This window comes from Sporobolomyces salmoneus, assembly GCF_050403485.1.
Source record: "Sporobolomyces salmoneus JCM6883 DNA, S_salmoneus_JCM6883_v1_ctg28, whole genome shotgun sequence".
Lineage (NCBI taxonomy): Eukaryota > Fungi > Basidiomycota > Microbotryomycetes > Sporidiobolales > Sporidiobolaceae > Sporobolomyces > Sporobolomyces salmoneus.
The window spans coordinates 61732-75565 of NW_027481135.1; the positions used below are offsets into that span (position 1 = coordinate 61732).

The 13834-nt window shown below is 52.8% G+C and overlaps 1 protein-coding gene across 1 annotated transcript; it reads right to left on the reverse strand.

The window, feature by feature from the left end:
- Positions 1-730: 730 nt before the first annotated feature.
- Positions 731-13674, reverse strand: TOM1 (E3 ubiquitin-protein ligase TOM1; the record flags this gene model as incomplete). The annotated part of the gene is made up of 19 exons (XM_076632588.1): positions 731-833; positions 929-997; positions 1072-1139; positions 1207-1292; positions 1365-1491; positions 1583-1966; positions 2029-2325; positions 2394-3410; positions 3492-5095; positions 5163-5681; positions 5750-6230; positions 6304-7854; positions 7926-10555; positions 10626-10920; positions 10994-11574; positions 11645-11903; positions 11976-12235; positions 12301-13249; positions 13324-13674. The coding sequence occupies 19 exons, from the start codon at positions 13672-13674 to the stop codon at positions 731-733; spliced, it is 11631 nt and encodes a 3876-aa protein (XP_076487386.1).
- Between the last annotated feature and the right edge of the window lie 160 nt (positions 13675-13834).

Genomic DNA, 13834 nt, shown 5'->3' on the forward strand with positions numbered 1-13834 from the left:
TGCTGTTTTACTTCTCGTATCGATTACCGTTGCGATCGAATCACTATTTCTCTTCCTCATATGGATTGCGATGCGGACTTCCAGGCAAAGCTGGAAGCAAAGGGTCAAGAATGCGATACCGGTGCTTCTCTCAATCTTTGCGATTCGGAGTGAACCGATGCACACAGGGAGTAATAGCATTGGAGTACGCTCGTACGCAAAAGCAGACGAGGGGCATCAATGAGAACCTTCTGCAGAGTTCGCGAGAGCACTCGGCGGCGCCACTGAATTCTGCTACGCTCGACCAGGGAGATGAGCCAACACTATGAACGTTCGTGTCGAATGAAGGACCGCACCCGCGAGTTGATTGTGATTGCTGAACTGTGCGAGCTTGCAGGACGAGTCAAGGAGACGTGTTGCGGTTCATAACGTCTGACTTGATCTCGTAGCGGTTCGCGTGCGTCCGGCCCATAGCTAGAGAGCAATACGTTCCTCAAGCCGCTGCGAAGGAGGGGAAGAGCTGAATTGAAGAGAGCAGGAGAAGGACAGTTCCTAAGTTCTGAGTGCGCTCCGAGCTCAAGAGACTCGATTCAGTGCCGACAGATCCCAGACGCGTTGAAGAGCTGTATGTGAATCGATGTATGTACAAGGTCGAGGGAGATGAGGCTATTGCAAGACAGACAATTTGCGAAGACAAAAAGGCAGGAAAAGAACATGGAAACGAGAGAGAGAGAGAAAGAGTAGCGAAATTCTAGGCAAATGCGAACCCGGTGTTTCCCTCTGTGATGGCGAGCAACAGCATCTTGCGCAACTCCTCGTAGGAGGTATAACCACTCGGGATGTCGAGTTGATTGCTAAAAGAAAGAAAAAAAAGGAAACAACGAGATAAAGTCAGTTTTCGCTCAAACGACCCCGGATTTGGATGATTCTGAAGGTAAAGAAAAATCACAAGCAGGTGTGCGATGTCGGCAAAGCATTCGAGTTAGAAGATCGATGGATGTTGAACTTTTGATTTCCGCTTAGAAAATCGTATTTATTTCGGTGTCAGCTCGAATTCCCTTAAACTTCGGGATTCCAAGAAATACAACTTACCTCATTCCTTGTAGAGCAGCGAAACCTTCAAGAGGTACTCGAGAAGTACCAGTAACGAATTGCAAAAGCTACGAATTACAAATCCTTTCGTCAGTCTCTTTTCCTCGCGCGATGAGGCATGGCGCAGGAACTCACCTTGGCACGCTCTTCATGAGTAAAGGATCTAACTGCTCTCCAGAACCATGAAACGATAGGCTCCGTCGAAGAGTAACCGACCAGATCTGAACAAAACGAGGACGAAAACAAAGTCAGTGAGCAAAGCTCTTGAGCGAGACGACAAGGCTCGGACCTACCAGTGTTGGCTCTCCACTCATCAGGGTCGACTTCGGGAAGTCCAGAGATAAGCAACTCGAGTTCTCGTTCAGTGAATATTTGCATCAAATCCTTCGGAACGACTTCGTAAAGTCCCTTCAAAAGAGCCTGTTTCGCGCACACAAACGTGATTGATCGGATCAGCACGACGAGTTACGGAAGCGCACAGTAGAGATTCCGAGAGGGAAAGAGAACTCACATCCATCTGGTCCTTGATTTCAATCGAAAGACGTTGGTCTGCGACCAATCGAATGTATTCGGCTTTGTTCTCGTTCGTGACGGGAATGTTGCGACCGTTCGGGATCAAATCGATAACTTCGACGACACCAAACTCGTCTCTTTCGACGGAAAAGTTGAGCTCGAACACGCCCTCGATATCGTTCTCGAGCATCCAAGTCAAAGACTTGAAGTACTCTGGATCGATCGATTCGAGGTCGCGGTGGTCCACCGGTTTCCCGAGCATGTGCTTGTAGACCGAACGAGAAAAGTACGCTTCGAGGATTCGTTGGTCGTGCAGCGCTTTACCGATGATTCGACCGACGAAACGGAAATACGCGAGATGTTCTTCGTTGACCGAAGACGACTACAACGAAAGAACGAGGTCAGTTGAAACTCGCAGACTCAAGGAAAGCGGTCACTATTCACCTTGTTCGGTTGATAAGTCAACGCGTCGGCAGCTTGAGGTTGGAAGAGAGCATAGTCGGGATTGAACATTTGTCGAGCGAGAACTCCGAACCATTCCCTCGTGACTCCTCCTGCGTCGACTCCCTCTTCGTGGTGGAATTTCACGTTGAGCTTTCCGTATTTGATCTCGTCTCCCGATTTGCGTTGGAGCACGTGGAAAGAATCTTCGAAAACGTGAGCACGTCGAACGTTCAAGTTGATCGTGCCGTAGTGACCTCGTTGTCGTTGATTCCTGTCGTGAAGGCGCGAGAAGAAGAACTGTGACCAAAAAGTGTCAATGCGATTCTCGAGGATGTCTCGATGGAACAAGAACAGGGATGACTCACTGATCGCTTGTTCTCAAAGTCGAGCATGGTCGAGTTTCGTACGAGGACAGCGAACGAACCACTCATGAGCGAAGGGTTCTGGCGAACCATCGAGTTGAGAATCTTTGAATGAGCCGTGGTGAAATCGATGAATTCGGTCGAAGACGAATCGGTAAACTTGTTGACGACGAGAAGAGATTCGATCAAAGGAAGGAGAACGGTCGAGAGGTAGAGAAGTTCAGACTTTGCTTCGATACCACCAAGGGCGTCGCCGAGTCGTTTCCAGAGATCCGAAGTCGCGAGTTGATCGTACAACGCTTTGATTCGTTCTTCTTCGGGAGATAGAGTCCTGTCCGAGGGAGACTTGTTGGTTTTCTTGGGTGCGGTACCGAAGAAGTCGATCGTCTTGAGGATTCGGAGGAGTTTCGCTTGACTCGAAGAAGCGGGAGTGAATTTGGAAAGAGTTGCGCTGCTGACCGTTTCGTCTCGATTGATCGTTTCGACGAGTTCCTCGAGGTCGGGAATGAGGTCGTTTGAGATCTTCTCGGCGCGAGCCTTGAGTTCGTCGAGGATCGTGTCGCGACCGGATTCGAGGTGGGAAAGGTTTTGAATGAGCGTGAGAGTTTGAGAGAAGGTTCGACTCGAGCATTCTCCGGCATCGAGAACATTGACGACGAGGCGCAAGCTCGATTCGGGAATCTGAGGAGGGTGCTTGATGAGAATCTCGGTCGAAGGTAGTTCGTCCGAATCTTTCTCCTTCTCCTTTCCTTTCTCGCTCGTACCTTCCTCGAGCGATGTTTGTGTCGCTTCTTCTCCAGAGGGCGCATTCGCTGTAGACGAAGACGTCGCAGGAGCTTCTCCACCGGCAGGAGTAGGAGTTTCCGTCGATTTCGGTTTCTTTTGAAGCACCGAGAGAGAGCGAGTGACGGACGCGAGAAGAGTCGTGAGGGAGTCCATCATCGCAGGGGTCTTGAGGAGAGCAGGTCGCTCGAGGAGTCCGAGAAGAATGATGAGAGGGAAAATACTTGAAGGTTGAGCCTGTTGAGGAGAGAGAGAGAGAAAAGAGTCAGCAACGTCAGATCGATTGAATGCTAGGAGGAACGAGTCAATCAATCGCACCTTTTCCTTTCCTTTACCCTTCTTCGCAGCACGACGGTTGACAGCGACTTCTTGTTCGGTGAGGAAGAAGAGAGGGGTCTGGTCGTTCGCGCTGACGAGGAACGAGAGGGCTTCGAGGCATCGTTGAGCGATCATGTTCGGTACGCTCTCCCCCGGGAAGTGAGGAAGAACGCTGACAGGGCCTGGCGTATCGGGAACCTTTCTCTTTGGCGTATCCTTGTCTTTGCCGAGGAGAGACTTGCTTGCGCGAATCGACATTTGCGAGAAACTCTTGTCGACGGCCGAAACGTCTCGAGTTCCGTCTTGAAGGATCGTCAAGAGGAGGTTGATGAGTTCGACACGAGTTCTCGAGTTCTCGCACAAGTGGACGAGGACCTTTTGAAGAGAGTTGCGACGGAGAGGGTGAGGGAAGAAGAGTAGTCGAACGAGAGTCGCGAGTCCTGACTTGTCGAGAAGTTGAATCACTTCTCGATGGGGAGTCGGTTTCTTCGCAGTTGCGGTGGTCGATTTCGCACCTCGAGCGATTCCTCCTGCTCCTCCTCCACCGATTGCGAGAAGTTCTCCCGCAGGTCCACCCGCGACTCTCCTGATTCGAGGAACGGCTCCACCCAACGGTCCTCCAATTCCAGCGACCCCGCCAACGAGACCGGCGAGTAAAGCGGCGGGATCGAAACCGCCCAACGCTTCTTCATCTCCTCCCTGATCTTCTCCCTGATCTTGATCTCGATCTCGATCTTCCTCCTCATCGTTGTTGTCTCCGTCGTCGTTCTCTTCGTGACGATCGCCGGACGATGCGTCAGCTCGAGCGGCTCGAGATGCAGCTTCTTCTTGACGTCGTTGTTCGGCGGCCTCTTGTCGAAGTACTTCAGCTCGAAGATCGGGAGGAAGCGCGTCGAGGAATTCGGCGTTGATGTGAGAAGGTACGACGGGAGGAGGTCCAGAAGAGCGAGTCTCTCGGAAGTGTTGACTGAGTACTTCTTCCCGCATGTCGTCGGGCAAGGCTTCGAGGAATTCCCGATCGACTCCCGTGTCGGTGATGTCGACCTCTTCTCCGTGAATCATGATTGTAACTCGTTCGGCCGCGGTCGGGGCAGGTTCATCTTGCTGCATTGCGTTCGGATTCGAAGGTCCAGCTTCGGCGTTCGATTGACTTTGAGGGTTCGAAGGAGTAGCAGATCGGGTCGCATCGGGAGTTGGAGAGTTTGTTGATGGGACGGCGAGACCAGCAGCGAGAGATCGAGCGAGATTCATGACTTCAGCGACATCGTCGGGAACGTCCGAGGAGGTAGTTTGTTGATCGACCTCCATAGCTTCTTGTTCTTGACGACGACGACTCTCTGCTTCGGCAGCTTCCTCTTCCTCCTTTCTCTTCTTTTCAAGTTCACGTTCCTCCTCCTCCTCTCTACGTTTCTGTTCTTCGGCCTCACGAACCTTTCGCTCTTCGGCTTCCTTCTTTGCGATTTCGGCAGCTTCTTCCTCTCGCTTTTTGCGACGTTCCTCCTCCTTTTTCTTTTCTTCCTTGGCGATCTCACGAGCGGGAGGGTGGAGAATGTTGATCAGGTGGTTGACTAGTCGAGCTACTCGTTCAGCCGTGAGAACGGAACCTTCGACAGAGGGCAAACCGAGTCAGTGAGTGAGCGCGTGAGCAGAAATCGATCGAAGAGAGTTCACCTTGTAGGATTCGACCTTCTTCTTGCCAACGTTGATTCGTTTGAACGGGAAGGAAGGCAGAGGCAGCGTTGATGCGATCCGAAATTTGACGAGCCGCCGAACGAGAACTAGTTCCAGCCGAAGCTCTCGCAGGTTGAGGTTCTTCGGGCACGATACCTTGAGTACCGTTGCGAAGAGCTGGGGAGGGATCGATGACGACTGCCATTCCTCCATTCGGTCCAGGCGCGAGTTGAACTCGAAGTTGATCGGGACCGCTGAGGTGAGAGAGACCGTGAGAACCGAGGACGTCTTGGAGAGTGTTGAGACCGTTCGGTCCGAGCATCGCCTCGATAGATCGTACCCATTCTTGGTATGCGGGAGAATCTCGAGAAGTAGCTCCTCCACGCGAACGACGGGAGTTTGCAGCGGCAGCGGACTCGGTCGCGGGAGCTTCGACGAGGAGAGGATGAGTAGCTGCGTGGGTAGTTTGTCGAGGTCGATCAAACATTCCGGCGTCGCTGAGTTGCATCATGTCTTCGTCTAAACAATTGCGGATGAGGAGTCAGCGAAAGTCGAAAGGTTCAGGAGAGAACTGAGGGAGGACTCACTCATGATTCGGTTCCTTCGGTTACCGTTTCCATCTCCACCGGTGACAGGATCCCAACCATAAGCTTGAGCGGTCGACTGAGCTCGAAGTTGTTCCGTCATTTCTGGGTCAAATTCGAGTTCTCCGGTGATGGCGTCTTCTTCGTCGGTGAACATTTCCTCGCTATCGTTTCCGTCATCGATGTCGGCTTCATCGTCGAATGCTTGAATCGGTGCAGCTCCTTCAAAGACGAGTTCGTCACCGTGTCGCTCTCCTTCTCCATCTTCGCTCGCTTCGAGGAATCCTCCTTCTTCTCCTTCATCGTCGAATCCATCCTCGAAAGCTTCGAGAATCTCTTCTTGGTCGTCGTCAGAGTCGGCTTCGATGAGGTGTTCTTCTTCAATGTCGGAGGGTCCGATCGCGCTTCCTCCTTCTCCAAACTCGTCTTCGTCTTCCATATCCTCCATATCCTCGTCATCGAATTGAGCTATCGAGCCCTCGTCCTATCAAGAAAAGTGCGAACAAGGGTAAGCATAGACTCTCAGCGAAAGAGCGAAGGGAAAGAAGAGAACTCACGTCTTCGTCTTCATCGTCTGAAGCATCCGAGAGATCAGATCCTTCCAATCCAGCGTCCTCCATTTCTTCCATGATCTCATCATCCTCGTCGTACCCTTCAGAATCTTCCCCAGTCATGTATTGATCATCTTGCTGACCAGTTTCGAGTTCTCCTTCATACATTCCGAGAGCAGAGTTGCGATAGAGGTCGGGAGTTTCTTGTTGTTCCTCATCGCTGTCGAAATCGTCTTCGTCTTGATCGTCGTCGTCATCGTCGTCGCTCATTGATGACAAGTCGTCGTCGGAAGAATCGTCGGAGAATCGGTTTCTCGCCGGACCAGCGTTTTTCGCTCGACCGACTTTCGTAACGATTTTGGTGAGGTTTTCGAGAGGTCGAAGGATCGCGTTGATGAGTGTGTTGACATTCGGGAAGTTGAGGTCTACTTCGGCGAGAGCGTTGGTGAGAATCGTAGCGAAATTCTTTTCGAGCATGAGCTTTGCGAGTTGCATTGAAGTCTCAGAGTGAGCCTTGTTGACGTGAGGGAAAGGTCGAGCCGTGAGGAGTCGGTGACAGAGGTCGGAGAGGGCGCTCAATCGAGCGTAACGAACTTCAGTCGGTTCCGAAGACGCCATCGCCTCACGATAGGCCCTCGCGACTGCGTCGAGGACAGCTTTGCGGACGACCGTGATCTCTTGAGCCGAATCCTTATCGCCTCCACTCCCAGCGAACGACGCTGCCGTCGAATCGTAGCAGAGCCCGACGATTACGAGAGAAGCCCATCCCCATAGCGACGTGCGTCGTTTCGTGTCAAAGTCGGACGTCGGGTTGAGTCCCGCCGAGGGAACGAGGTCGTTGAGGAGGAAGTAGAGGAACCCAGAACGAGATCTCGCCGCGATGACCTCCTTGTTGCTCGATGCGCCCTTTCGAGTCGAAAAGGTGAGGAAACTCGCCTTGGCAGGGTTGTACGCCGCGACGAGTTCCGAGATACAGGCGAGCGTGAAAGCGGTTTGATAGAAGTCGCCGAGGGGAACGTCTCCGGGGATGTGAGCGTCCTTGTCGGGTTTCGAAGAAGGAGATGAATCAGAGGGGGCAGGGTTGTCGTTCTCCTCCTTCTCCTTCTCCTTTCCTTTCGCGTCCTCATCAGTCCCTTCTTGAACGGGTTCAGGGAGAGGGATCGGAGCGAGTGCACCTTTACTCGACTCGAGGACTTGAGCCATGAGGAAATGAATCGTCGACTCAGTCGCGGCTGGGGAAGGGGTGAGAGATCTCGCGAGAGCTGCAACTTTGGCGACAGCGGCATCGTCCATTGTCGCGTCTCCCGTATTCGCGGTCGTCGAGTCTTCTGCTCCTCCTCCTCCTCCTTGAGCTAGTGGTGATTTGATCGAAGAAACAGCATCGTTATCCGAGTGCTTCGGGGCGGAAGCAGGGTCTTTGAGGAGAGAGACGTGGTAGTGATGTGGTGCATCGGCGGCGACGAGTTTGAGAGTCGATTTTGCTGCTTCGAGAAAAGTTTCGGTATTTCGGAACGCGACCGAGCTGATTCCTCGAAGGAAGCCAGTGATATCGGCAACCTGATGGAGCGAATCGGCGGAGGATCAGTTTGGAGTTTCAAGTTGAACAGTCAAAAGAGGAGAGGAAGTACCTTTGATCGTCCGTTCGAGAACCAAGTTTCAATTTCTCGTTCCATCATCGGCTTGAGGATCGAGGGTTCTTCGATGACATGTCGAAGGATCATGACGACGTAAGAGCGACAACCCTTCGTCTCGGGGGATTCTTCCGTGAACGCGCTGAAGAGTAGGCGAGGTCCGTTGCGTTCGGCGAAAGAGGCGGCGACGGCGTGATCTCGAGTGAGAACGAGAAGAAGGCGTAATGTCGAGAGGAATACTTCGCGAGTCGAAATTCCTTTTTCGAGAACGTCCATCGAGAGGTCGAAGAAAGCTTTGCGTTGCTCCTTCCATGCGGGTCCTTGAGCGATAAGTTCCAACGAGGGAACTTCGACTCCTTCAGCGAGGATCTCGGTCGGTTTCGGAACGGTTTGAATCGAGAAGAGCGAGTCGGCGATGAGCATCGTCGAAGCGAGCCAGAGAGGACGGGATGCTTTCGCAGGGAGAGTCGATTGGTAAGCCGCTTGAAGACGAACGATGTACGACATGATGGCCTCTCGAGAGGGTTCGATCGTTTCGCGGTACGCTGCATCGGTTGTGAGAAGAGCGAGAAGTCGAAGTCGAGTCGCAGCGGCTTTCTCGCCTGGAACGTCCTTTTCGCCGTTGTAATCCGCGAGTTGGTCAAGGAGGGGTTGAATCGAGGGAGTACCCTTTTCGTTCGAGGCCGTGAGTAGACTGTAAACGTTCTTGATGTCGAATACCAGATCTCCGTAATCTTCAGCGAGAGTGAGGGCGCGATCGAGGAATTGAGGTTTGAGCTCTTCGCGAGCCTCGGTGAGGCGTTTCCGGGCTTGCTCCAGGATTTCGGCGGCAGAAGGTCCTTTCGTTTCGTTCTTGTCCTCGTTCTTCTCCTGATCCTCAGTTTCCTTGTTCTCGGATTCGTTTGTCGCAGCAGAATCATCCATTTCGACGTCTTGAGCGGGAGCAGGTTGAGGATCGACTGGCTCAGGTTGCTGTTCCCCTTCGTTTGTCGCAGGTTGTTCAGCATTTTGAGGTACGTCTTGCGGTCCTTCGCCTCCTTCGGCTTCTCCTCCTCCTCCTCCTTCGGCTTGAGCCTGGGCGGGTTGTTCGGCGGGAGCAGGTTCGAGGAGAGCACGAGCTTCATCAGCTCGAGCGGCGCCGACGATGTCTGGATGTTGGAGGAGGTACTCCGTCGCGAGGCCGATGTTGTTTCGACAGCGACGAAGCGCAGTCTCGCACGCTCCTCGCGGGAAACCCATGTCGACGAGTTGAGAGATTCGAGTTTCGTCCGGAACGAGAGGGGTCGGGGGTTGAGGAGGACCTCCGATTCCTCTCGGAACTCCTGGACCTCCACCTTGAGCGAGCATTCCTCCTAATCCGGCGGGACCAGCACCGAGTGCAGCGCCGAGAGCGTTGAGAGCACCTCCGAGTCCACCAGCTCCGAGAATTTGACCGAGACTGCGACCTCCTTCGACTCCATCTCCTCCTCCTCCTCGCGAAGAAGGGTCGACGGAAATTTCTCCTTCGGCCTTGAGAATATTGACGAGAGTCGAGACGAGGTTTCGAACGACGTTGACGGGACATCGACGAAGCCAAGGTTGTTCCCACATTCGACGAAGAACGGGTAAGGTCTCGTGACGAAGGCGAACGATGAAGGCGTGAGCATCGAAAAAGTCGGGATGCATCGGGTTCTTCTCTCGAGTGATCATGAGAGCCGTTTGAGGTGCTTCGAGGATCGTCTTCTGCGAAGTGAGCTTGCTGAGGAGTTCGAGCGCCGTTTTCAATCCTCCAAAGACGGGGATCACGAGGGGAGAAGGAGTACTGTCGTCAGAAGGGGAAGAGGCGAATGCGTCGGTCGCGACATTTTGGAATTTGCCGAGCAGTTCAAGGTAGTATTCGAGTCCTCCCCAATCCATGAACGCCTTCAGGAGGAATGTTTGGAGTCCGGTCATATTCGGTCGTTCGTCGAAGAGAAGTTTCGTGATGAGGATGAAGCTTTGAGCTGAGTAGGCGATGTTGACGTGAAGTTCGGAAGCGTCGGGCTCGTCCTCCGGCCATCTGAGCGTGTCGCTCATGAAACTACCGATAGTATGAGCGACATCGGTAGCGACTCGACGATGAGCCATGTCGGCGCTTCGACGGTGAAGGAGCAACTTGATGAGGGTCGTCAGGAGGGGAGTGATACCAGTCGTGAAAGCTTGAACGACATCTTGAACGAGCTTGATATTCGGAGACTCGGGAGTTGGACGAGTAGTGATCGCTTCGACCGCTTTCTTTTCGGCTTCTTTCTCGAGTTGACGCTCACTCGAAGGACCTGATTGAGCCGCTCCTCCTACTCCTCCTCCTCCTGATGACGAATCCTCGACAGCCTGTGCAGTCGATTCTTCAGTCGAAGCTTTGCTCGCTTCTCCGGTCCAGAACGACGTCGGTCGAATCGTAACGTTTTCCCAGGTGCACTGTCGGTACACCCTCCCAATCTTGTCGAGAGTGCCTGCTCCATCGCCGGTGAACGCCTTGAGAGCCGATGTCGCGACCTTGCCGTTCGAGTAGCTGAGATTGAGAACAACGTCGGAGAGGAGAGTGACGTGGGAGAGTAGAATCGAGACCTGACGGAACTTGTCTGCTTGCTCGGCGAGGTCTTCGGGAGCTGAGGACCGACATTCTTGAGGTCAGTGACAATTCTCTCTACGAAGAACGCATTTCGACAAGAGACTCACAAGGATTGACCATACTGCCCAAAACTGATTCCTTTTGACCATCCCTTCTCGACCAGAACCATTCCGTCTTTCCAAGCCAGATTTCAGTTCGCTTGAGGATCGCCTCGAGGGCGCCGAAAGCCTGGACTTCAGTCGCGATGCGGAAGAGAGCGACGATCGAACCGTATCCTCCATTCTTTTGCATCAAGGCGGGCGAGCAGGGAAGGTCGAGCAAGTCGAGGAGAATCGTGAACGCTTTCTCTTGTTTGAAGTACTCTTGACAGTGACCGAGATTCTGGAACAATCCTTCGAGGAACTGTCGGAGTCGAGACGAAAAAGCAGGTCAGCTCACCGTCTCGAATTCTCGCATGGAAAACAATGAAACTCACTCGACCAAACACATCGATCATCATCGTGACATCGTTCTCTTTCTCGCCATCCTCGTCTCGTTTCTTCTGTTCAGCTTTCCTGTCCTTCGCAGATTGAGTCTGTTCGGTCGAGTCGGCTTCCTCGATCGCCATCTCGTCGTCTCCCTTCTTTGCAGGGAGTAATGAGTAGCCGACTTCTCCTTCCGGTTGAACGAACTCCTGACCGCGTTTCTTGATCTCTTCGAAAACTCGGATAATGTTCGACATGACTCGTTCTCGGAGCGAAGGTTGATGACGGACGAGTTCGTCAATGTTTCCACCGAGTAGAACCGCACTGTCTCGATCTCGGAGGATGGTGACGTGCGGAGGAGAGAGGTAGAGGTCGAAGTAGGCCGTGATGAGAGATCGAGAAGTGAGTTGTTCGATACCGGCTTGATCGAGGCAGAAAGCTCCCATGGCGTGAGGGATAGCTTGTAAGACTTCGATCGATTCCGGGATAACTCCTTCGAGAGAATCGTAGAAGGCGTCGGGAACTTTGTGTTCTTGAAGAGTAGCGAGATGAGTCGGTTCGTTGTGAACGAAAGAAGTTGCGATACTCGTAGCTAATCACGTGAAGATCGAGTCGAGTTAATGGATATTCCGAGAGTAAAGGCAAGAGAGAGGAGAACTTACCGAAACTAAAGACTTGAGGACCGAACACCCTTCTATTTTCCATCACTTTCTTCACTGTACCGAGTAAGCTCGTGTCGATCAAGTTCCGAAGTCCTTCAGTCGTCCCCGCTGTCGTCATGAGACGTTGAGTCGCGCGAAGGATGTTCTTGAGTAGAGTACCTCGACTGAACGAGAGGAATCCGGTTGGTTCTTCCTTGATTGTGGGCTCGGCTGATTTCGCTTGTTCTCCAAACTCTTCGACGGCTGTATCGACTTCGGACTACAGTGGTAAAGCGCGAGTCGTATCAGTATCTGCGAAACAAATGCTTACTCTCCTTGGAATTGTTCGCACCTTGATTCGATCGACAAAGACAGTCAAACCTCCTGCGGCGATGTAAGCTGTGAAAGCTTGTGTGTAACCGTACAGGAACCCGTCGAGTAGGGTGATCGCTCTCGAAGTCGGGATGAATCGATCACGTCGATGGTTCTTGACGAATTCGAGAAGAGCGTTGACGATGCCGGCTCCGATCACCATCGCTCCGATGTTTTGATGCATGTTGATGTAAGTGAGGAGGTTGAAGAGTGCATCGACGAATTCGGGAGTAGCTTTCGCTGAGAGAGAGAAGAGAATCGTAAGTCAGGAGGAGTTATCTCGAGGGGGAGAAGAAAGAACTTACAATCTTCTCGTTCGAGATCAGTAGCAGTTCGCCTGATGAGCTGCATGAGAACTCCATGACTGACACTCGCGTTGAGTGCGCTCGCTACCTCCAGAGTTTTCCCCTTGTACCTCGCGAACGCCTCGAGAGCGTACAACGCCGCGGCTTGAACTTCGTAAGATACTCCAGTTTGATCCGGGTGGAGTAACTCGGCTAGTTGAGGGATGAGTTCGGGTTCGTAGAGGAAGACTTTCGTTTGAGCGACGCTTTCCCGTTGAGCGTGAGCGAAAACGCTCAACGCGAGAAGTCGAACGACGAGGAGTGCTTGACGTTCTGAGGGGTTGGACGACGAGAGGGCTTTGCCGATTCGGATCTTCTGCAAGAGGTCGAGTCGGACCGGTTCGGGAATTCGATGAGTTTCGATCAAGTCGAGCAGAACGTCGACCGTGTTCTTGTCGGTCGTTCGAAGATTTGGTAGATGAATGTTCGTGAGACCTTCACTGAGTTTCGAACTCAATCCTGTCGAAGTCGAAGCGGGAACGACAGCAGGAGTCGCCGGGGTTTGAGGGAGAGGAACGAGAGAAGAAGTTGCGCGTCGAGGAGGTGCAGGAGTCGATTGTACTCCCGGTGCTTCAGCTTGTTCGATTTCCATCTCGACTTCCTTTCCCTTCTCCTTCGTGTCCTCGCTCGCCGCGTCTCCTCCCTCCGAGCTCTTGCGATAGAATTGCCATTCCGGTTCTTGCAATTCCAACGGAATTTCGAGAGTCTTGTCCTGGGCGATGTCGACCGTATCGATTCCATCTTCTCGAGTTCCCCATGGTTGAGCGAGACTGAGCAAACGCTTTTCCGAGAATGAGATGCTGCTGAGGGATGAATTGATCGAAGAATATTGTTGAGCGGGACGGAGGGCGAGTCGGAGGGTCGCGAGGAGGACTTCGACGTCGGTCGATTGAAGAAGATCATTGATTCGCTGATGTCGTGTCGAGAGAGGCACAGTCAGCGTCCTAGTCGACGACGGTACAGAGAGAGAAAGAAAGAACTCACATCGAAACCGTTGAAGATTTTGCGATTCGTCGAGTTCTCCAACAAGAGTTTCTGGAACGCCAGGATACTCAACAAGACTTGCTTCGTTCGGGGAGTGAAATCGTTGGTCTGACAGTGTTCCATGTCGGAGAGGTCGTAATCTTTGATGATTTGTTCGAGGATTTCGTCGAATCGGTTGAGGGGGTAGATCCAATGTTGCATGTCGCTACGAGGCCACTTCCAGCCTTCCTTGACGAGTGGATCGAGGAGGGAAGGGAGTTCATCTTGCGGCACTCGTTGTATTTGGTCGATGAAGTTGGCGATCCCAGGATTGGCAGAACCGCCTCGCTTGGGAGTACGCTTTAGCCTCATGACGGGCCGAGGGGAGGAGTTACGCCGACTCTAAACACGAGTTCGCAGTCTGAGGGGAGTGATTCGGGTTCACGAGTGTTCGAGCGGGAGAGAGCGAGTCGAGTCGAGAGAGGGTTTGTTGCTAGGAGTGGTCGAGTAGTAGGTGGGCAACTGATCAAAC